The following is a 23,361-nucleotide window of genomic DNA, read 5'->3' on the forward strand; positions in this document are numbered from 1 at the left end:
AGCAGCTTCTCTTCCAAGGCAGGTTTTTGTAGGATTCATCCCTATATGTGTTAGCATTTCCTTCTGCAGCTTCACAGTGCTGTAACTCCAGTGCTTCTGAAACAAGGATTGTTGTTCTGTGGTTATTTTAAATGTGAAGGATGGGAGTTTAGTTTCATAGATGAGCACCTGTAGAAAAGGATAGCTAAAAATGGGCATAACTACAGAAATCTCAGTGGTATTAATGACTTTCAACTGCATTTTTAGAAAAATTGGTCTCTCTTTTACGCATTTATTAATGGGTACAAGTAAGCTCCTTCTGTACCACTTTTGGACTCTCTGAACAGCTGTACAAGAGTCATCAGTAACATGGCACTTTTATCAGCAATTAACTGCTAATACTGCAGTTGTTTAAATTACAAACAATTGAAATGAAAAGAGAGATTAAACATGGTCTTATTTTTTCAACAATTTTGTCAGGTTTAGAAACAGCCTAAGAAATCTACACTGGCACAAAGCAAGGCTGACATGTAGGAGCATAGAAATGTATGATGAATTAAGACTTTCATTGCGTCATCTTCTAACATTTGAATTTGGGAAAACAGAATTGGAATCTTGGGCCTATGAAAGGCAGCAATGACTTGCCAAACCCTGAAACTTGCACATCACATAATAGGAACTCAAATGTTAAAACTCCTGAGATAGTTGCACTTCAGTGCAGTGTGTCTGTTCAGAATCCGTGAACAATAAATACCAATCCTTGGCAGACTCTGATGAAATAGACTTAATTACCCCTATTTTGTAATTATGGGGAAAAGTGTACAGAGGGTCTATTTAGGGTCAGTGATAAGTAGGTGCAGCTTTGTGCTCTGAACAAAATCAAGCACAACAGTTTTATCTGGTCACTTCTACTGGCAGATACTGTATTCACTACTAGAATTTTTCAGAGGATGTGAATGTGTGTTTCTATATATCCAGTCTAAATTCCATGCAATAAAAAGGAGCAATTTCTTAAATGTTAAATTTGGTTCTTAAATCCCTAGAAAAGCTGTGAAATACGAAATGTCCTAAAACGTGACCTATGACTGGGCTACTTTCTTTTTCCTAACCCCTCTCTCATCCCTGGCATTTTTCCCTGGAGCTGCCACCATTCCTGCCTGCTGGGTTTCTCCCCATGAGAAGAGTTTCCTGGAGCTGAAATGAGCCCAAGTCCTCGTTCTCCCCCCTGCCACCCCAGGGCGTTGATGGGCAGCTCTGCCATTCCAGCTCTTCTTCCTGCAGCATTTCCCAGTCACAGTCTGGTTTTCCACACTAAGTCAGAAGGGGAGATCTGGGGAAAGAAATCACCTTACTGTGGGAGTCAAAGAGGTTCAAAGTACCCCTTGTGAGTTAACTGAGTGCTGGTGGGTAACTGTGCCGGAACTTTGGGACTGGTTTAGAATTGTCATGTTGCTAATTGAATTTAGAACATAGGCTGATTCTTTAATCTTACAGGACTTTTTTAAATTTCACCGGAATAATGAACACAGCCTGCAGGAAAAAGTCAAAATATTTGACTCTTCATCTGCTTCCTTAAGCATTTATGTCACATATTTTCCTTTCCATAGCTCTCCAAATGCCAGGACAGTTCAGGATGACATTGATTATTTTCTTGATTAGTTTTTTTGATGCTGTTTTTTGGGGGGAATTTTTGGTGTTACCCAGGTGGATGCGCACACTGAGTTTTGATTTTGGTATGGGAACTCTGTGTTGGGAAGATTAACCATCAATTTTTGTAGCTGTAGCCATTTTATTTATTTGATTTGTCTGGACTCTACTTGTTAAAGTTTTTAGAACACAACAATATTGGAGGAAAGGCTGATGTTCCAGGGGCCTTTCAGGAAACACAGAATTTAACATAAGAACCAGGTCACAGCTTGTTCTGTGTGTAAAAATAAATTGAAAGAGGACAATTCATTATTTCAGCACTTGCCGTGTTTTTCTTTGATCTTTCTCCAAAGCTTGCAGGGCTATGCATGGAGTATTCAGCTTTAAGGAGAGAAGCAAGTAGTGTTTACTGTAGAAAAATGTACAGTTAAAAAATAGTCAATTTTTAAATTAATCACGACATGCGTTTTAGAAAGTAGAAGACACATTACATTCTAGAAATAAGAATTAGGTTTTGGTGTAAAATTATGTGATACAGTTTTAAAATTCTTTCAGAGTGTAGTCTGTAATTTGAGTGTGTTTGTGGTATCTCTGTGTTGGGAATCGAGATGTCAAATGGAGAGACATTCTATTTTTGTTCAATTAATATCACAGGGCATTACATCAAAGCAGTAAACTCCTCTTGTATCAACAGATGCAGCAACCCTGAAGCCTATTTTCTCTCTTGTTACATTAGTGTTTAATTAAAGAAAACAACTAGTTGGAGGCAGTTACTTTCTGTGAAATGTAATGAAGATTTATTTTGTAAGTGACCTTCACTGTACTAGCTGAATCAGTAATCAGTAAAATTAATAGAATAATCAAATTATATACAAACTCATAAATCACTGGGAATGTACTGTCAAAAACGCAGCTTTTAATATGTCCTGTTGTTTCACAGCTGTATTAAAAATTGCAACTGCTGATTTCTGCCTCGATGGGGACTGAAATGGCATTTAAAGGCTGTGTATGATGGAGGGCTACCAGGCCAAAAATTTCCACAACTGTTAATTTAGCTGTAATATGATTTGATGTCACCAGGGCAAAGTTGAAGCTGAGTACAGTGTTGTTGCTATCTTTCAGCAAAACTTGAATTATTGGTGGAGGCAGTCGCCAGTTAATTAGAGTAATATCAGTTTAAATGTCTGTCATTTAGGGGTAATGGTATCAAAGAGTTGCCTTGTACTTCAAGTGCAGTCAAATCATCTTGAATAGTCCATTGTATGAAAGTAATGCCAGCACAATGATTTTACTTTGTCATAAATTGTTGGGGTGCCATTTAGTTTAATATTTCAATTTCTCTATTTAAATAATTTTGGAAAGTTCTTCCTAATTGTGTCATTTTTCATGCTAGGCTGTTTTAATAGGTGTTTTGGCTGTTTGTGATTGTTTAGCAACACAATCAAAATTCCTTTCTATTTCCATTTAAAAAGAGAAGTTTTCTGCTGGCCTATGAAAGCAGGTTGTGCCCTCTTCCCCTGGATAGCAGGTTACTCTTGGAAAGAAGTAATTCACATTTTTGTGCAGCCAAGCAGCAAAGTTCTTTCAAAGTATGCTAGAAAAATAAAGTGCATGTATCAAAATCCCCTGGCTGTGGTTGAAGTCAAAGGAAAACTGTAATTAATGTTTTTAACTAAGGAATCCCAGTTCTAGTTAAGTTAATAGCACTATTCTTACATGCAAGATATGAAATAAACTCCTCTGAGTTGGTTTGAAAGATCCTGATGTGTGCTGTGTCAGGCAGGAAGCCATGGATTGCAGCATTAGAGATAATAAACCCCTAGCTCTAGGGTCTCTCATAATTCTTCAGTGGATGTTTAACCTTTGTGTCATCTTCAACAATCTCCAAACAGCCAAGGCTGGGATTCATAGGATGTATCTCTGGTTTTCCATGAGTAGCAGGAGTGTTTTTAGGGAGCTGGATATTCCAGCGTGTGTGGTACGTGGTGGTGCTGACAGCTCCTTGGGCTGCTGCCCTCGAGTGCAGAGATGGGCTTGGTGACACTGCAGGCCTTGGCGGGGCTGCACCAGTCCTGCAGTTCAGAAGGGATCGTGGGACTGACTGTCTCTGCAGTGGCTCATCTGACATTAGAATGACAAAATTATTGCCATTTCTGGAAGTTAGGTTTGCAAAGTGAAAGTTTTCAAGTTCATAATTTGTGGAGATATCAAAATGCTTTCACTTCAAAATCACAGAATCCCAGGATGGTTTGGGTTGGAAGACACCTTAAAGCTCATTCAGTTCCAACCCCCTGCCATGGGCAGGGACACCTTCTGCTATCCCAGGCTGCTCCAAGCCCCATTAAGACTGGCCTTGGACACTACCAGGGATGGGGCAGCCACAGCTTCTCTGGGCACCCTGTGCCAGGGCCTCCCCACCCTCACAGGGATATCTTCCATATATGTAACCTAAACCTACCCTCCTTCAGTTTAACGCTGTTCCCCTTGTCCTGTCCCTCCATCCCTTGTCCAAAGCCCGTCTCCAGCTCTCTTGGAGCCCCTTTAGGCTCTGGAAGGGGCTCTAAGCTTTGCCTGGAGCCTTTTCTTCTCCAGGTGAACACCCCCAGCTCTCCCAGCCTGGCTCCAGCCCTGTGATAACTCAGTGGCCTCCTCCAAACTCCCAACAGCTCCACATCTTGCTTCTTTTGGGGGGCCCATCCTGTCAGTAAGTCAGTGTTACCAACATGCTCAGTACTTTGCCTTGCTGACCACCCACACTGATTGCAGTTAGTTGTGCTGGAGTAACCTTTGTGCTCCCTGTGTTGCAGGCTGTGTGCTGTGTTTGGGGGGATCTACTGCCTCCGTCACGCCGTGTGCTGCCTGGTGCTGGACAGAGCCTCGGGACGGTAAGGGTGACATCAGGAACCTTCTGTTTATACACAAAACACAGGTGAAAAATGTCTTAAGTCAATTTAAAAAAAAAAAAGATTCTTCAGAGATCCTCCTTGATATTAATAACATATCAACCTTGATTAAAAGTAATTTGTGTATAGGTCCTCCAGAACAAGGAAAGTGGCTCTAGAATATAGAAACTAAATTAATTTCCCTGTGATATTACTACAGCTCCTGATCACCCAAGCTTGGAAGACAAATCATTTCAGCTGCCGGGGGGCTGGTGATGAGTGATGTTAGTTTTCCTTGTGGCCTTACCTACTCTAATTGATTTTCATCAGATGACAACAAAGCCCTCTGTTATTGCATTTTTAAAAATGGAGCTCACCTAAAGACTCATCAGATTAATCTTTGCTGATAATGCATGTCACTCCAAGAGAAAAGACTTTAATGAGTTTTTAGGTAGATTGTTGTCATAAACTATGCTGCCCTCTTACTCCAGAATAAATTCTTTTACAAAAATATCAGGCCTGTAGGCAGGTTTAAAGTTGAGCTAAGAAAAATCAACCCAGAGTTTTTTCCATAGTGGCATTTTTCACACCTCTGTAAATTGCCATATTTCTATGATACACATTTTATCAGATATTAGTCTAGCTGCAGACTTTGGCTCTCTGGTTGAAGCTTAGTTTCTATAATTGAAAAGTTCAGGATGTTTTGTAGAAAATTTAGAAAATTAATTGAGAAATTATGTAGTACCAATTTATTAGGAGAATGAGTAGTTAAATGATGGTGGTGGTGTGTTTACTTCCCAGTCCTTGTAGCTGCATTTGTGATTACATGGTCAAGTAGTAGCTGTTTTGCCTGAAATTGTATAAACTCCAGATTTTATCTTTCTGCCAGTTCCTGAAGATTCTGGAGTTCACAGTTGTAGACTTTGAGATGTAAATGTGGTAGTATTTCATCATGTGTGTTGTTCCAAATACATGGTTCACGTGCAAATTAAACTGTCTCTTTCAGAAACTCTGTCATTTATTTTAACACTGATACTTGAACTGTTACTATAGGAAGGTTTATATTCCAATAATCTTTAAACAGTTAAATTGCTCTTGCAGGGGTACAAAGCTTACAGTTGGTAGCAACTTCCAAACCCCACTCTGTGCAGATCTTAGCTGGTCAGTGGTACTGGTTGCCCCAGTTTCCAGCTTCTTTGGCACATCCTGAAGAGCTTTGAAATCAATGTTTTCTTTATAAGGTTATGTGTGTTCCAGAAAAGCCGGAGTGCAGCTTTTCCATTTACCTGCTTCTATTTTTTTAATATAAGTTCCCCAGGATTCAGCATAGGTGTCAAGTGTCTTTTTTAGGCTTTTATGCTGCTTTTGTGGTTCACTTGTGCCATTTTAAATAATAGATTTATGAGGAGCAGAGTTATTGAAATACTTTAAAAGATTTTACCAGACTTTCATTATTCCAAAAACACTGAGCTTCTAATAATGCCATTATCTGATGGTGAATATGAAGAAGGACAACACATCCAGGATATCCGTTTCCTTTATCTTCTGTTTCGTTCTGGCTGTTATCTCCTTCCTCACCGTGTATTCCCTCCCTGCACCAGCTTGTACTTCCTCTTGACTTTGGGCTTCAGTGTTTTGCCTAATAAAAATCAGCTATCAAGTTGTTAATGAGGCTATTTATGAGTTACTGAGCTTTTGAGTCAACAGACCATTCATAGTAATTGGTGAGAGGTAAATTCATATCTGGTTGTCAGTACAGCTGGCTCTGTGCTTGCAGAGGCAGCTTCCCCAGGTTACAAATGGCTCCCACTCAGCACTGCAGAAATGCCTTGTGCAGTGGTCATTACCAGTTTATAGCACCTTCCACAGCCCTCCAGGCTTCATCCATGCCTTAAGGCACTGATTTGTTCTCTATTTTTAATATTTCTGGTTTAGTACATGTAAGGAAAATATATACTTCTATCTACAGCCTTGATTTTCTCCTAAAACTTTTAGGTTAGAGTTTAATTAAATCTAATCTGAATTAGTCTCTAAATATCACCAAAGTTTATTCCAACTTTTTTCTAGACATGGCTAATTGCTTTTTCACATTTTCCTGCCTATACCTGTATATACAGAGAACAAGTAGATTTTTATACCCAGCTCTACAATTATTTTTATGCTTTTTCTATAGTCCTTTTTATAGTTTGATTTTTTCTTATTTGAAAATAAGATTCAGGCAAGACAGGGTGAAAGAATAGAAATCAGACATCCCTATTTTAAGGTTTTAGTAATGCACTTGAAAATACCTGTTTTTTACATACTGTACCAGATCTGTTTTAATAAGTTTGCAGAACATACTGAGTTCTTGGTAGAACTGTGATGCTCTGATGGAAAATAAAAAACACATCATATTTATAAGGTTGAGGAAAAATGCATACTGAATGTATGAATGATAATTTTGTTGTTTTTCTCTGTGTTTATTGTATGTCACTTTTTGGGGTACATATAAAATTTCATCATAATGGTAGGCATTTTATATTGATCACACTTCACATATGTTTCCAATTACATAATTCTGCCTCAAAATGGAAGAGATGTGATAAATGGACATTTATACATCTGTGATAAAAAGATAGAGCAAACAGCCAGTAATTTACATATCTGCTGAAATACTGCAGACTGGCTTTGTCAGTGCTGCTGAGTCCATTTCAAGGATGTCGCCCTTAGTCCATTAGTTTGGATAATGAGCCCTATAAAGTACATTTATAACTCGTGGCACTGCAAGGAGATGGATTCTAATTTTCATCCTTTTATCCAGACACATTGAAAGAAGGTCAATGGAGGGTTCGCTGTGATTCATTGTCGCAACACAGATCAGATGACAGAGACCTGATAATGTCAGTGCAGGAGTGTTTGCTGCATTTGGAAGCACTACTTGAAAGAAATTTTCTGAGCATCACCCTTTGAAGTAAAGTGGGACTGAAATTAAAAGCGCTCTCTCTCTCTCAGTTTAAAATCTTATCACATATGTGACCTGCTGCTATTCCTGAACAAAGGAGAGGAAACAGCACTTAGCAGGAAAATAAAACGTGTCGTTGCTTTTGCTGGCTTTGAGTGATGCAACATGACATTTAATCAACCTTTCCCCTTCCATAATGTTTGGGGGGTGGCAGGGAAATTGTTTCATAAACAATAAGAAAGGTTATAATTAGAAATGAGCTTCAGCAGCTCGACTTCCTTGTTTATTTGCAGTATTCAAATGAGAGCTCAAGAATAAAATCAATGGGGTTAACAGGAAAAACTTCTTAAAGTTGCAGGTGAAACACATGTTAGATAGAATTTGAAATTGAAGAATGTTAGATGATAAACAGTGCTTGTACTGTTGTCAAGGTACCTGTTGAATTTGAGTATAGGAATATATGCCTGTGAGGTCAGCATTAGAAGTTAGTGTTACAAAAACATGTTTAATAGTCATAAATCTCTTACATTTATAGATGAGGCTTGTGTGTTCACCCTTTTTCAGTTCTCAGGTTATAGGAACAACTGGTTTACCAGAGCTAGTGGCAGCTGATTGCTATTACCTATTTAGGTTTGGGTTTATAGATCATTTTAATCACAGAAATTGACAAATAGCTTCAAGTTACAGAAATGTTCATTCCTAAGGCATAACTTGCATGTCAGATACTCCACAGATGAAGTTGCACTGTGATAAAACACAGGTAAATCTGTACATGATCTCTGTCTCAGGCATTGTGTTCCTTTGGATGTTTCCCTGTACATGGACGTGTGAAAGTGTGTGTGAAAAAATTCACTGGTTTAAGTCCTGTATGTTAAATTGTTGAAACATTGAAAAAGTAATTCAGAAGAACTTAATTTTAAGAAAAAGTAATTTTCATTCCCCAAGAAAAAGTTCAGTAAAGCTAATTTGCTTTATTTATTTATACAGTAAATGTTCTGATAGTGTAGAAGAGAACACAAACCATGGATGTAGAATCAGCAGTAGAGGTTACTTTAGTGAGTATCTGTGTGCAGCCTCCCTTTTCTTCACCTCATATATATGATGTAGCTTCATATGTCATATATACGTCTGAAGTTTGTTCTTTCATAGAGAATCTTCCCCCTTAAAATCTGCAATTTGTATTCTCATTTAAGATCACTGAATGGCTTCATTTCTGTGGTTTGCATTTCTGTCCCACTTCTATTTCTGCTCCTGTTCTGTGGAGAACATTTGTGTTGTTCTTAAAACACCAGGACTTAGTTAATCCCTTTGTGTGTAGCTTAGAGATAAAGGGTATATTTAGTCACAAATAGAGCAACTCACTCTTGGAACAGTCTGATGCACTCATTTGTCAGGAATCTTTCCTAAATCTCTTAAGTTAATTTGCTATTTAATTTGCAGATATTATTGTCAAAATAAACGTGGTTTTGGTAAAGGTGTCTGCCTCAGAACGAAACCCCACTGTAATAGGGTTGTACCTACCAAGTAATTCACAGTTTTGTTTTTTTAGGTATTATGAGGTAAGAAATGTACAACTAAATGCCAGTATTTAATATAAGTGTAAGCTTATATTTTCTGTGAAAAGTGGCCAATTTATTAAAGTTGGGATATAATTTTCTGTATTGGCATGGCATGTGGAAAACTGCATATACCAGGTAGAGTGTGGCAGTCTAGGATTTAGTGATCAGTTGAGTTGAATTCGTTTAGGGGTTCACATGTTCAAGAAATACATAGCTAAATTAATTGAAAGATGTAAATACTGTGCTGTATAACTCAATTTTAAAAACTTATGCATTCTTTTGTTACCTTACAGCAAAATTTCTTACTGTGGGTTGGGTTTTTTTTTAAACAGGTGCAAAGCTATTGTGGATCATTTTGGACAAAGAATAAGTGCCAACTATTTTATTGTGGAAGATAGTTACCTCTCAGAGAGCACATGCACAAATGTGTGTTACAGGTACATGGTAAAACAGAAAACACAGTCCATTTCTTTAAATAAGTATGTAAAGTACCCTGCAAGTTAAACTGACGAGCCTCCTGTCCAATTCTTCATTTTTGCAGTACAGTTCAGTTCAGTGCATAGTATTTCTCTTGTATTAACTGGAAGATATACTGTGTACTTTCTATATTCAGGTTTTCTTCAATTGTCATTGAAATAATATTCCCTTTTTCCATATAAAAGATCCAGGAGCTCTAAATGTGATAGGAATTCCGTATTTGCTAAAAAATGTTTGGAAGGTGAAGGTGCCAGTTGCTGTCCTGGCTTTAAATTTGTTCAGCTTTAGGCAAGTACTAAATTTCATTGTTTTCTGTGATTTGATTGTTGTTGCCAAAAGCAGCTGGCATGCACTGCCTCTGTCTTCAGAATAGTGCAGGTAAGGGATCAGCAAAGCTGTGGTGGTGAGGGCAGAGCAGAAATAACCCTGGGCACTGCAGGAGCACAAACTGCAAGTGATGAATGAACTCCACCCTGCTGCATTTCCCCTTCATCCCAAGGCTCCTGTGCTCTTTGGAACATCACAAGTCCTTAACGTGCTGCTGCTAATCTTGATCGAATAAGCAAAAGAACTTTTTGAAAAACAGAAGGTGGCTGTTTGATACAACTGCTCTGACTCATTCATCACCTATTTTGGCCATTGAAAATACTACACTGATATTCCAGATGTGTTTCTGCTTCAGCAACAGGGAAAATAACCCACTAAGAATCATAGTAATAAAGATTATATAGTGAAATAGCCCTGGTGTTACCAAAACTATGATTCTAAATTACTATTTTTTACATTTTTGTTTTCATTTTTTACTTTTCATTTTTGTTTTCATGTTTACTTTTATTGTATCATTATTTTTACATCATTCTTTTATTTAATTGTAGGCAGATCTCCAGGGCAGTGCTCATTACAGATCAGTCTGTACTGAACACAGACTCAGAGCAGCAGGTACACACCAATTCTGTATCACTTGTCCCTTTGTGTATTGCATGTGTTAATATTTAGTTGTTGGTAGGAATTGATTCATTAATTCAATTTTGTTTGTGCTTGAATCAAGATCTGTAGTCAGTTCTCTGTACTGGTAATTGTTTAATCTGTTTTAATCTCTATAAAACTATTACAAATTTTAGTTTAGTTTAGTTCAGTGACTGCAATTTTCCTGTTTGGCTCACACTATAATTAATAGAGTTTCTAAGCTGCTGTCTTTAATTTTAATTTTGCTTGCTTTTTAATAAACTGTTACCCTTAATATTCTGTTAGTTATTTATCTTGTCTAAACATTGTTCAAAGTTTCTTTGGTTTTTTTAAACATTCATTTTTGCAGTTTCAAGTTCTCATTGCACACTTTCAGACCCTTTTTTGGGTCTGCTTTGTCAGTCTTTGCAGTCGTTAATTTTAGAGGATATTTATCAGTGTTGTGTTTCTTCTGTCCTAATAAACCAGAAAACCAAGCTGTGTAACTGTCTGCAGTTTGTTTTCACCTTCGGCGAGGACTGTGCTGGTTGCCACATCCTCCAGGACACTTTGTTTTCCCACAAGCTCTTCTTTCTGCTCCGCAGGTTTCCATCCTGACAGTGCCTCCCTTGGAACTGGGCAAAGCAGCAGTTTGTGTCATTGAGTTGTGTTCCTCCACCATGACGTGCATGAAGGACACCTGTAAGTAAAGGAGATTTTCCCCTTTGGCTCTGTCAGCTCTGGAACAGAACTGAAAATCTCTGTGTTGTTCCTCCGCTGCACAGAACGCAGGGAGTGGTGGCTTCCTGGGATCGTGGAGCTTCATGGACTCATTTTCACTTACACAGGAATGAATCCTTCTTCAGGAGATAAAAATAGTATTCCAGAGCACATGAATCTTACTGGCAGTTTGTCATTTGGTTTTTTTGAAAATGAGCTCCCTTAGCTGAACTATTAAATGGAAAGACCTGAAATACACTGTATTTGGGAGCTTTTTATCTTCTGAAAGGATTCTGTTGTTGGCATTTTGTGTGAACTTGAAATAAATGAGCGATAAAATGTTCATTTAGGGTATTTATTAGAGTAGAAGTAGAGGTTACCTTACCCAATTCTTTTTAACAAGAAATAAGTAACTGCAATAATAACCAATTTATTTTGCTGTTAAATAGGCTTGAAGTAGTTCTTTGCATATGAAAGAAGAGTAAAGTAAATGATTAAGTTGCTCAAAGTTATATTTCCTACTAAAATAATAGTAAAAAATATAAGCTTATAATTAATTAAAAACTTAGCACTATAAAGCATATTGTTAATATTTATCATTTAAATAGCTGATTTATTTTTATTAAGGGTCCACAAAATATATATAGCAGTAAGCGAAACTAATGAAGGATTGACGTTCAATAGATCTAAAGTATTAGTTTCAAGAGAATTTTTATGGTGCTGAAATATTAAGGTTTCTGTTATTTACTTTTCTCCATAAATTCCTTTCATTTCAGAAGAGAAGGTACTGCCTTCCTTAATGAAATTTGTCTTCATATATTGAAATAATAAAGTTCTGTATTAGGCATAGCTGAGTTCCAGTTATGGGATATATTTCATAATTTTTTTAAAAACTTTTACATCATTATCTGTAAATGGGTTTTAACCTGACTGATTTCTCCTTGGAACAATTATTTAAGATAAGTATACAAATACATCTACTCTTTGATCACACTGCACAAATGACAGGCACATCATCTGTATTGCCACTTGAGTGGAACCAAACTCCTTCACTTGCCCTAAAAATGGAGACTGTAATGATGAAATCAGGAACTGAGCTCATCGTTCTTCTTGCTGGGAGAATTACTTGAAGACAAATGTTGGCAACCACTGTAACTAATGCAGTTATACCTGAGTAAATCAAATATAATCAAAATATATACTGATGACTGTGACTCATAACCATAACCTTAAAGATAATAAAAAAGATTTTATAGAAAGTAAATGATGTGAACTTTAGTGATTGATAGCTGAGTTTTTTGAGGAAAGAATAGATTATATTACAGTGTTTGGGATTGGAAACATCTAGTTACGGTTAGGGGGAGACTTTGATTATCACCACCCTTTTACTTATTTTCTTGCATATTCCTTCAGACAGAAGGTTTGGTTTGGGTTGAATAAAAAAATGAAATAATGTTTGAATAGACTCTGTATGTGTGCAACCTGAAAGTAGAGGAGCATGAAGGGTTAAATTTCTGTTCCTCATGGAACCAGGGTCAAGAGCTGTGTGATGTACAGGAAAATGATGACAAGAAACACAGCCAGGCTTCAGACAGAAGAGAGAAAAATGTCGTCTAGATTCAAAATAATGCCAGGGCTCTGCATTGCTTTTAAATGGATCAAAAATTTACAGTAATGAAGAAAAAACTAATCAGTTTATACAAAGTTATATTAAATTTCTTCATGATTCGCTGAGGAACACTACTCTGGTGAGAAGTTTCCAGGAGTCCATTAAGGTGGTTTTATGAAAAGCTTTAAGGTGAGACTTTTAAATATGGGAATGAATGGCTGGAAAATCAGGTGGGGAAAAGCAGCTGGTTCCGTGTCTGACCAGAGGCCAGTGGGACAGAAAAGGGTCGGGAGCCACATGAAGTGATTCTCTAAGGAGGCAGCAACTGCAGAGTCTGCAAAACAGAACAAATAAAGGAATAGTTCAGCAATAGTTCCTCCCATCTGAGAAGTGGAGGAATAAAATGTTGTACAAGGGATTGCGTAGTCATAGTGTACATCACAGAAGTAACTTAGAGAATTCTGAGGTGTTTCCAGAGAATTTCTGTGTGCTGTACATACATTGTATGTCCATAGTACAGCACTTCCCTGGCTTAAAGGAAGTGATTTTATGAAGAATTGCAATTTCTAAAAGCCTGCTGTGCTTTATAAAAATTCTAAATGTTGTTTATATATCTTGTGTATTGGTGATTGGAATTAGTTTGTGTTCTCTTTTCACAGATTTAGTCCATTTAACCTGTCCATCAACTAAAACTGCAAGGGAAGATTTAGAGCCTGTTGTACAGAAGTTATTTAATCTAAATACAGAAAAAGGTAAAAATAAATGAATGATGTATTAATGATATTATTTTACATAATTATAATTTACCCTTGTAAGTAAAGTATCTGTTACTGACTTCTTCAGCTGTGGCTTAAACTTCAGTATGCAAGGACACGACCATGAGTGTCTGGGAAGTTCTTAATTTTCACACTTTTTTTTTCCATGAAACATATTTGCTGTTCAGCACATCCTTGAAAGGTGCAGTAGTGAAATGAAATGTTTGTGAAGCTGTTTTTCCACACTTTCCTGGTTTTAGTGATTTCTGTCACCTGGGTGTCCCTTATGAAAGTTACCAAAACCCCAGAAGTTAGGGATCTGCCTTTCTCCTCCAGCTGCCAGGTGTGCTCAGTGATGGGAGCTGCTTGGGTTGCTTTTGCCTCCTCTTACTCTCAGCCTGTTGCTCAGCCTCTTGTCTTCAAGTGTTTCCTTGTTTGCTGTTTGAATTGAAATTCTGTGGATTCTGCTGTAAGCAGTGGAAGCTTAAAGTTGCTCTGTATTGTTACCACAAAGATAGATTTCCAATAATGAACTACTTGGCCCTAAATTGAAGAAATCTTGCCGGCTAATTTTATGAACTTTGGCCTTGAGATGGACAATTCCACACCTCAGAGGAAAGCAGCTGCTGATGGAGCAGTTGCTGTCTAGAAGGAAGTAGTTCCTGAAATACTTGGGCTAATTCCACACAAGTTTTTGAAATTTTAGTCCTGAGATCTTGAATTTAACCATATTTGTGGTAGGTGCTCACAGAGTAGGTAGTGTGCATAAGGGAGATGATGCTCTGTTCTAGCCCTGGCAAAAGCATTTTAAATACAGTGTGCCCATGCTGCAAGGCAGTAAGTCACAGTCCTTTTGTGAGAAAACAATGCTCAGCTCTCAGTGACAGGTTTTGTTGGTATAAATGCAAGTTATTAAGATGTGGGAGTACTTCATAATATTCATAATTGTTTTGCTTTTAATATGTAGAAAACATCTTGGGTTTGTACATAGAAAACTTTATTAGACTGGAGGGTTGCAAACATTTCTCATTTGTTTATTTGTTAATTTAAAGCTTGCTAATTTTCAACTTCTAGTATTTAACTTCTATCTTCAATTTTCAAGATAGTGCCATGTGTTTGAAAGACTTGGTGAAGAGAAGATCAGCTTAGTGTCTTCTAATCATTTGGGGAGGGGTAACATTAATCTTAATGTTTAAAGTGATCCAGTTCCGAAATGATAGATTGTTTAGAAGCTGACTGAAATTCTTCTGTAGAAACTCTGTGATCATAGGGGTCCTCAGGTGCACTGAGGCACTGAAAAGCCAGTTTTCCCTGACACATAGGCCTTTTTATCATCAGGATGAGGTAGTGGTCGTATTTTAATTAAAATGTCAGAACAAATACTGTTGGAGTTATTGAAAATGAATCACCAGATAAAGTGAGCACTGGGCCATGGCAGGTCAAAGAGGCAAAGTCACCTGGAGAAGAGGACTCCATTCATTTTCCTGCCTAAATGAGGAAGAAGTAACTTTTATGAGCAATGTGAACTTTTAAATATATTAAAGAGCATCTTGCCCTGTATTAAGGCTCAGACTTTCACAGGCTGATGAATTTAATTTATATTTGAAACTGTTCAGTATGGGTAGCACCTATTTTTTTTTAAAAGATACTGAAGGAATAGCATAGATTTATCTCTTTTTTTGTAATTCAGCTGCTTTAAAATACTGTTTTGAATGCCATGGTTATGAAGAAGTTTCTTCCTTGGAAAGAAGTAAATCTCACAAGGTCTTTTACAAGCTTCATTTATTTTAGAGGAAGTAAAATACAAGAAAGGGGACAGCAAATATTCTAAACAAATAGTATCTATTAAGCTCAAAATCTGTGTTGTGTATTCCTCCCTTGCATTCTGGACTGTTAAAAAGTGACCTTCATCTTCCCAGAGGTTTTTCTGCCTGTGTGCAAAGGGATTATAGGAATGTGCAAATTACTGCAGGAAGGGACAGATTATGAGCAAGTAAGTTGAGTTTGTGATGATTTTGTATTCCTGATGAGTCTTGCAGCACAGTACAACCGTCAGTAAGTGAAGATAAATACAAATTAGGCATTTATTTTTCATTTAGCAGCACTGCCACAATTAGAGATTCTAGGTACAAAGATAAACTGTGAAATGAGAGGGGAAGAAATGTGACATCAGAAATATCTGTACACAGGGAATGCAATGCCTTCGAGTTGGCAGAGCCCAGGGAGGACTTGCTCAGTCTGTCATGTGCTCTGGGAGTTTATCCACAGTGAAGGAGATAATGTGAGAGGTGTTAAATTTAGACCAGGTTTCTTGGTGTAGGGTGCTTGTAGTGATAACTGCTGCTGGTGTGGTGGTAGGGTGTGCAGAGTAAGTGGAGTTTTTATAGCTGTAGTTGGAAAGGAAAAGTATGATGAAGGAGAATCACAGAAAGTTAAGTAATTGGCTTTTTAAAGAACAAAAATACTTTATTACAGTAACTCCATGTTAAAAATTTGATTTCCAGTATGCTAGATTACATATTTACCTTATCACACAACAACACTGATTACTGCAAACACTCCTTTTCCTTTTCAGAGACTGAAAATGAAGAACTGGAGAAACCTAGAGTCCTCTGGGCAGTCTACTTCAACATGAGAGATTCTTCAGGAGTTGAGAAGAGTTCCTATGCTGGCTTACCCTCCAATGTTTTTGTGTGCTCTGGGCCAGACTCTGCTTTAGGAAACGACTGTGCTGTCAAAGAGGTAGGGCAGAGCAGATTTGGCTGCAGAAGTTTAATTTTAAAGACATAAGTCCAACACGGTCTGGGTTATTCTGTTTTATGCAAAAATACACATGATAACTGCAAAATTATAAAACTAGGTAGGTGGAGAGATCAGGAAATAGCCACAGTCTTTCACCTGGAAGGTAAAGGAGGAGGTACAGTACAAATCAAAGCCAGAAAATCCAGCCTACAGTTCAAGTTGGAAGGATCACCAAAGAAGTTTAATACTTGCAGGACAGTCACAAAGCAAAAACTTACTGGGGAAAAACCCAACACAACTCCTAATGTGATGGATTAGGCCTCCTGCCTCAGTTTTCCTTCTCTTTGCCTTGGTATCGCTGTAATACAGAATTTTCCTTTCAGAGATCCCCTGGATAAGGAAGGCACAAATTCTGAGGCAGATCCACCCCAGCAGCCCCTGTGGTGTCAGGGCACTTTGAAGACAGGAGAACACTTCACAGCTTTGGAGGATTAAGTGTCACTAGGCATTTTTAAAGCTGTGTTTTTAATGGCCATGTTCAGACAATGTGCGTGTGCTATCTTCTAACCAGTTGCAGGATTTTTTATGACTAAGTCATAAAACTCTTAAAAATAAGATTTTGAAGTGGAAAGGCTGACATAGCCTGAACTGCAGGGTCAGAACAGTGTTATTAAGGGCTAATGGTATCCTTCATTTTGCTTTTACAAGGCAATAATTTGCTTCCCAGAGGGATAAAGAACTGTAAAGACAAAAAATAATGCAAGACAATTATTATGGTCGCAGTTTCAAATTGTAAATGTATTCCCTTCTAAATTTGATTTTTTCAAACTGTTGTTTAAAACAGGCTATGTTAAAAACTGATTAAATACACTTGAAACTCACCTATTTCTGATTCTGATAGCCACCTTTTCTAACATTCAGGTTTGTCTTCCCTTAAGAGCTTTTTTTCTTACCAGTGAATAATGGTGGGATAGATCAGGCCCAGTTCTTGGTGCTGTAGTTCAGCCTTTGTGTTCAATCTGTTGGCCATCAGAGAGATGCTAAGCAGATCTCAGAGGAGGAGCCATCAAGAGCCTAAATCGCTGTCTTTTAGACAAAAATAGAGCCTGTGTTTTTCTGAACCTGATTTAAATATTGAAACAAATGGTCTCAAGTTAAAATGGAAAATATTACACTGTAAACATGTTTCTAATTCAAAGTCATATGTGAGAGCAAAGTGAAGAATAGGCTGAAGATGAAGCAGAAGTCACACCATGCAGGGACCTTGTGGACAAGTGGAGGAGGGGAATAGTTTTAAGTTGGTGGTGTGTCTTCCTCTCCCAAATCCCCTCATCCTTCTAGGAATGGGATGGGAATCTCCAAACAGGAGATACTTGCAAACTCATGGATCAGAACAGTTTTAAAACAGCCGAAAACCCAGTGGGTGTATTAGTCTTGAAGATAGCCTGGAAAATTACATCTAATTTCTCTAATCATTTTGGGATTAGTGTTTTAGTGATACTTGCTGTGATTTATTTCTTCATTCCTGTTAGTATTGCTGAATTCTGTTTGTCATGCTGTGTGATTGCACTGCTGATACATTATTGGGAAGGCAAGACCACAGCTCTTACAGACAACTCTCCATCTACACCTCATATACAAATTACTGCACTCTTGTTTTATTGTAATTCTGTGTTCAGTTCCTGGTGTGATATTGAATTAATGTTGATGGTTGCATTTAGTTGCCCTGAGGATAGGCTAAATGAAATGAAGATGCCATTTATGATCCTTTCAAACTCTGTATGTGTGGATCCAGTAAAGCATCTGGCTTCCAGTTTTCTGTGTTTTCATTCCTGCAACCTGACATGAATTATTATGAGCCAAAGTAATATATTCCCTGACATATTTCAGGCTTCTGAGTCATCTTCATGGTCATGAGAGGATGTACTAAAACTGTCAGGCCAATATTTGTGCTTTAACCTGTTTATTTTCTATCTCTGGAAGGATTTCAGAGTTAATCAAGTGTTGTTCGTTTGGTAGTGGTCCCTGTAAAAGTTGTTGTGAAAGCCCACACAGTTTATCCACAGGCTGGGATACAGTAGAACAGGAACAGAATTTGGTTTTATTCAACTTCAGCTACTGGAATTTCTATGCAAGGGCTTTACATGCCTGTGTCTTAATGCTGGATTCAATTGGACACACACTTCTCTTACTACTAAATATTGAAGGCACTATTGTCTACCTTAATTACTTTAAATATCAAAGTGTTATAATGAAAGAGTCATTAAATTATTATTGTTTATTCTGCATTGCTTCAGCTGGATAAGGTTAACTTAAGAACTTGATAGACCTGAAAGTGCTCTATACCATTAAACTGTTAAGTTATAATCAGTGTCATGATGTCCTACATAACATACTGAGAATTTCTTCCCATGTTCAACCTCGTAATTGTTTGACCATTTTTAGAGTGGATATTTGCTGACTGATTGGACTGAATAATTGTTGAGAACTGCATAGGAAATGTTTGTCTGCTCTAATTTTTCATATATTTAATTCAAAATACGACATCTTCCCTCAGTTTTTTATTAAATACAATAATAGTTGAAGTGTATTTTTGAAGTAGCAAGGACAAGTGCAGACTTGAAATAAAAAGTTTTTCTCTTACCTTCGAAAAGTTAAACCCCAGCTTTTTAGGATGCTGTACCCCCTTGCTCCCCAGACTTAACTATTTCAAATTAAAAAACTGTGGGTTTGAAGTAGAGAACAGAATTGTCCATTTTTTCCTATACTAATATAAAAAGTTTTAAACAGTTTTGCATGGGTATGGAAGAGTAAAATTTAGGAAGGAGAATGAAAAACGAAATTGAACTGAGAGCAGACAGGGTCGTTTAAGCAGTTAATAACAGAGTCCTGCATCCAGTGCTGCTGATAGAAAGCCAGTGCCAGTGGGCAGTGGAGTTCATCACAGAGAGCTGTTGGGTACAAGCTCAGTGATGGATTCATCTGCAAACAATTCCCTCTTGTCCAGGATTCCACATGGTGTAATGGGCACTAAGTGACCCCCTGTCAGTTTTGCAGGGCAGGGCCTGGAGCAGGAGGAATATCAAGATGAAATGCATTCCTGCCTGTGTGGGAGCTCTCCTCACAGGCTGCCTTTGGGGGATAGGTTACTGAGCAGACAAATGCAAAGGGAATATTCCTCTGCCTTCTTAGAAACCCAAAACAGAACCATGATCTGCTTCAGGTATCTGCCATTTGCCTTGGAAGTTTAAGGACCTGGAAAAGGAAGCCTTGATGGAAATGTGGAGGGCATGTGGATCCAGTAAATAAATTCCCAAAGTCTCAGGTTTTTTGTATTTTTAATTTATTTATAAGATAACCTTATAGATGGGCTATTTGTACATGTAAAAGTTTATAACACTAGTTAATAGAGCTTCTTGCATCCTTGCAGGGTTTTAAAGGATTTTTGGCCTCTGCTTGTATAAAATGCCTGGTTGTCTGGAATACTGTGACTGTATTACTTTGGTTCTATTTTCTCCCAGATTTTGTAGCTGTATTGTCCATGCCATAATAACAACCACACTGGTGTTCCAAGAACTTGTTTCTTTTTAATATCTTCCATCGCAGTGGCCAAAAACTTGTGGTGTGTATTTAATTTCTAAACCTTGATGGCATGAAGTGCCATTATAAATTCATTCCTTGAACTAGATCTGTCTTTTTATCTAAAATACAGTTCTTTTCACACATACAATTCTGTGTGCACACAGGTCTGTGCATGTAATACCTTGGAATTATAGACAGGAGTTTTTAGTAAACCACATATGTATTTGGATATATTTTCAGTGGTAATATTCCGTTGGATGAGAACAGTTCTCAGCTGAGCTATGTTTAAGCTGTTCAGAAAAGGAGAAATAAAAATTCTTCTGCTATTTTTAAATTTAAGAAGGAAACCCATACAGCCATGATATGGATTGTACATATGTACAATCCCTGGGTTTGCTTGTTCCGTGAAGTGGATCCCTGTCTCTGGAAAGAGCCAAGATCTTTCCTGTGCTTTGCCTTGGACTGCAGCTAGGGATAGTTTTATGGTGCAAAAGATCACTTGGCTTCAAAAAAATCCTCTTTCTTGTTCTCAGTACAACACAGAATGACCAGCATTTTTTACAAAGCCCCATGCTGTGACTTCCCAGTAGAACAATGTAAAAAGATGAATTGCTTTTTCTCTTTTGAGGTCCGCAAGAAGGAATGGATTTCCCATGTGTTTACAATACTGTCAAAGTACTAAATCACTATTGATTTGAAAGAGCGGAGGTTAATCTTAAATATCTGTAAAATATTGCCTCAGGGTGTTACATTTCAAGGTAAAGTTTTTGTTACTCTTCTTTTTCCTGAATAGGCTGAGACTATTTTCCGAGAAATGTTTCCAACAGAGGAATTTTGCCCACCACCACCAAATCCAGAAGATATTATTTATGATGAAGATGAGATTGAGCCAGAAGAGGCTGGATTGAGTAATTCACCAGAGACAAAGCCTGAATCCTCAGCTGAGGAGAGCAGTAGTGGAGGTGGTGCTGCTGTTACAAAGGAAGAATTAATGAATGAATGAATGAATGAACAGTGTTCTCTTAGTAGAAGAGGAGGTTGACCCAAACTAAGACATAAGGGAGGAAGGGTGAGAAAAAGAGGTTTAAAACCCCCAGAGATAAGTTATTTGCCATTGCCTTACTTTCCTTGGCTTGAATCATCTTTTTTAAGTAGTTTCACTGATAGCTGAGGTACTTCTAAGCAGTCATAGGTCCATCAGATCCAAAGGGGTTTGTAGCTAAACAAAAAAATACAGAATGAAGCATCTGAATTTAAAGTGCTAAAATAGGATTCATGATTTATTGAGATGATTTGGTTTTGTTTTACAACTTGGAAAGAACCCTCCATTTTTTAAAGAGGCAACAAGTCAAAACTAAGCAAAAGAAAAAAGTGCAAGTTTTTTTACCAGTTAGAAGATGATCTACTACTAAAAATCCTTGGATCTCTGCTAATTAAACAGCTGAAGGTGAGGCTCACCATCTGTCCTTCACAGTGATCTTATGAATGGAGTTTAAAGGCAAAAATATTGACAGTTCTGGAGTGGCTTTGTTTGTATGGTTTTGGAACTGATGCCATAATCAAGTAAGAAATATAATCCAGAAGATGTTCCTCACATGGAACTATTTTACATTTAGTTTTTTTAATAAGACCTAACAGAGACACATTTTCACTAGTGACTTCATTTACTCGGGACAGGAAAATGGCAGAATTTAAACTTAATGCCAGATTTCCCAACAAATCCAAAGTCATAAATGGAGCATTCCTGTTATTAGTTTTCCTGGATTTGTTGCACTGTTTGGGCCTTTAGTAAGCCAATAGTTCGTTTTTGAAGGTTGGGGTCTGAGAAATTTTAGTGACCATTACCTGAGGGGGTTATGGTGGAGAGAAGGTTCAACTGATAATTCCAAAGGTTTGTATTGATCCCAGTTAACAGGATTAAAATTAGTGTGATAGCTGTAAACTATGCATTTTGTAATGATAAATCATGAAGCATTTATACAATAAAATTTATTGAAGTATTTATAAACCTGGTTTGTATGAAAAAACTACAAAATGAGAAAGTTGTTGTAAATATCCATGTTAAACTTGCACTTCTGAACCATGCTTGAAATCAGATATGAAAAGTATTTATCATGTACTTAAAGATTTACTTTAAAATGCACACCCAGTAGATCAGTAGTATCTCTAGAGATCAGCAAGAGTTGATGAGTTGGAGTTTAAACTTTTTCAGGAAGGTAGAGATGGTTCCAGCAGTGCTTAAATACTGTAAGTGAATAAAAAATGCTGTTGAGTCATGAACATTGAGCTCTGCCTGGCCATGCCACAGCCACGCTTCTGTACAGTCCCGTGGTGCCCGTGCCTGCCTTGAAACTGGCTCCAGGCCAGAAAGGGTAATTTATTTATTTTTTTACAGCATAACTGATACTGTTCTCTTTGTCCTGCATCATACCCACTGTCCAGTTTGCATTTCAGGGTTAGTGTTTGCACCCTTTGTTGGATAGGTACCAGTACATGTGTCTGTGTGTGCATAATCCCAAAGTCCTCAGAAAAACACGTGGCTGGAATGTTCCCAATGTTCAACAACTGTAACCTCTGGATGCCTGTGATTTAGCAGTTATTTATATATATATATTAATTAGCAGGCTGCCTCTTCATTTAGCTGTAATTTCTCTGTGTATTGGAAAGCATGAGTGTATGGTGATTGTATTTAACATTTACAGATCTGTAAAAGAGCTAAGTGGAGGGACCTATCCCTGTTTGTCTGTCAGAAATAGGGATCATAGTTGAATCTCTCATCTCTGTTTACAAGGAAATCGCTTGATGAAAATTAAAGGTTTGCTTGCAAGTGCATTGTCCTGTGTTTTCTTTCAACATTTTTTTCAAAGAAAAGCACTTCATTTGTTAGCTGGGATTTCCTGAGAATTCTCTTAGCTGCTTTCAGCACAAGGACACCTGTAATTGCCAGTGTGGGTACCTGTGTTACCAAGTTTATATAAATTCATATCTGAGTGCTCTATGTCCACGTGAAGCCAGGTTTGGAAATAGTGCAGATTTGATTTGAGATCCGATGGAATGATGTGCAAGTTGGAGGCTATGGCTTTACACTACATTGACTGCTTAAAAACTGTTTTCATGTCTCTTTCATAGGGTGAATGGAAACATTAAATGTTTTTCCTATGGTACTTGAGTACCCAATAGCTCACTTGCAGGAGCAGTAGATCAGACTGTTGATCTTGGTATTTTACGCTCTGAACTGCTTTTTGTTCTTTCTTTAAGTGATGTAAGCATGCAAAGTGAGGGTTAGGCTTATTTGAAGTCGTTTTTAAGGCTTGTCATACAGGATGTATTCAAAAGATAACATGACTTTTTAAAAACTGGCAATTTATCTGTAGGATTATTAATAAATCAAGTTAAAGAAAGATAAGGTTAATTGAATTTTTAAACAAGTAGCTGTATTATCCTTCAAGCACCTTGGAGCTCATACAATATTCACACCTTTTTTTTCCTAAGGAGTGCTTTGATATGTTTGAATTCCCTTTTT

General features: G+C 37.5%; 1 protein-coding gene across 1 annotated transcript in view; it reads left to right on the forward strand.

Moving 5' to 3' along the window:
- Positions 1-22,670, forward strand: part of CHM (CHM, Rab escort protein 1) — a 53,864-nt gene extending 31,194 nt beyond the window's left edge. Inside the window, exons 10-16 of the mRNA XM_017741710.1 lie at positions 4,434-4,511; positions 9,341-9,445; positions 10,361-10,424; positions 11,036-11,132; positions 13,419-13,511; positions 16,090-16,256; positions 20,632-22,670. Of these exons, the coding sequence (XP_017597199.1) occupies positions 4,434-4,511; positions 9,341-9,445; positions 10,361-10,424; positions 11,036-11,132; positions 13,419-13,511; positions 16,090-16,256; positions 20,632-20,841 (814 nt within the window). The 3' untranslated portion in view covers positions 20,842-22,670. The remainder of the gene's footprint in view (positions 1-4,433; positions 4,512-9,340; positions 9,446-10,360; positions 10,425-11,035; positions 11,133-13,418; positions 13,512-16,089; positions 16,257-20,631) is intronic.
- The last annotated feature ends 691 nt before the right edge of the window (positions 22,671-23,361 follow it).

The sequence above is a fragment of the Corvus brachyrhynchos genome, unplaced genomic scaffold (assembly GCF_000691975.1).
Source record: "Corvus brachyrhynchos isolate BGI_N302 unplaced genomic scaffold, ASM69197v1 scaffold220, whole genome shotgun sequence".
Classification (NCBI taxonomy): domain Eukaryota; kingdom Metazoa; phylum Chordata; class Aves; order Passeriformes; family Corvidae; genus Corvus; species Corvus brachyrhynchos.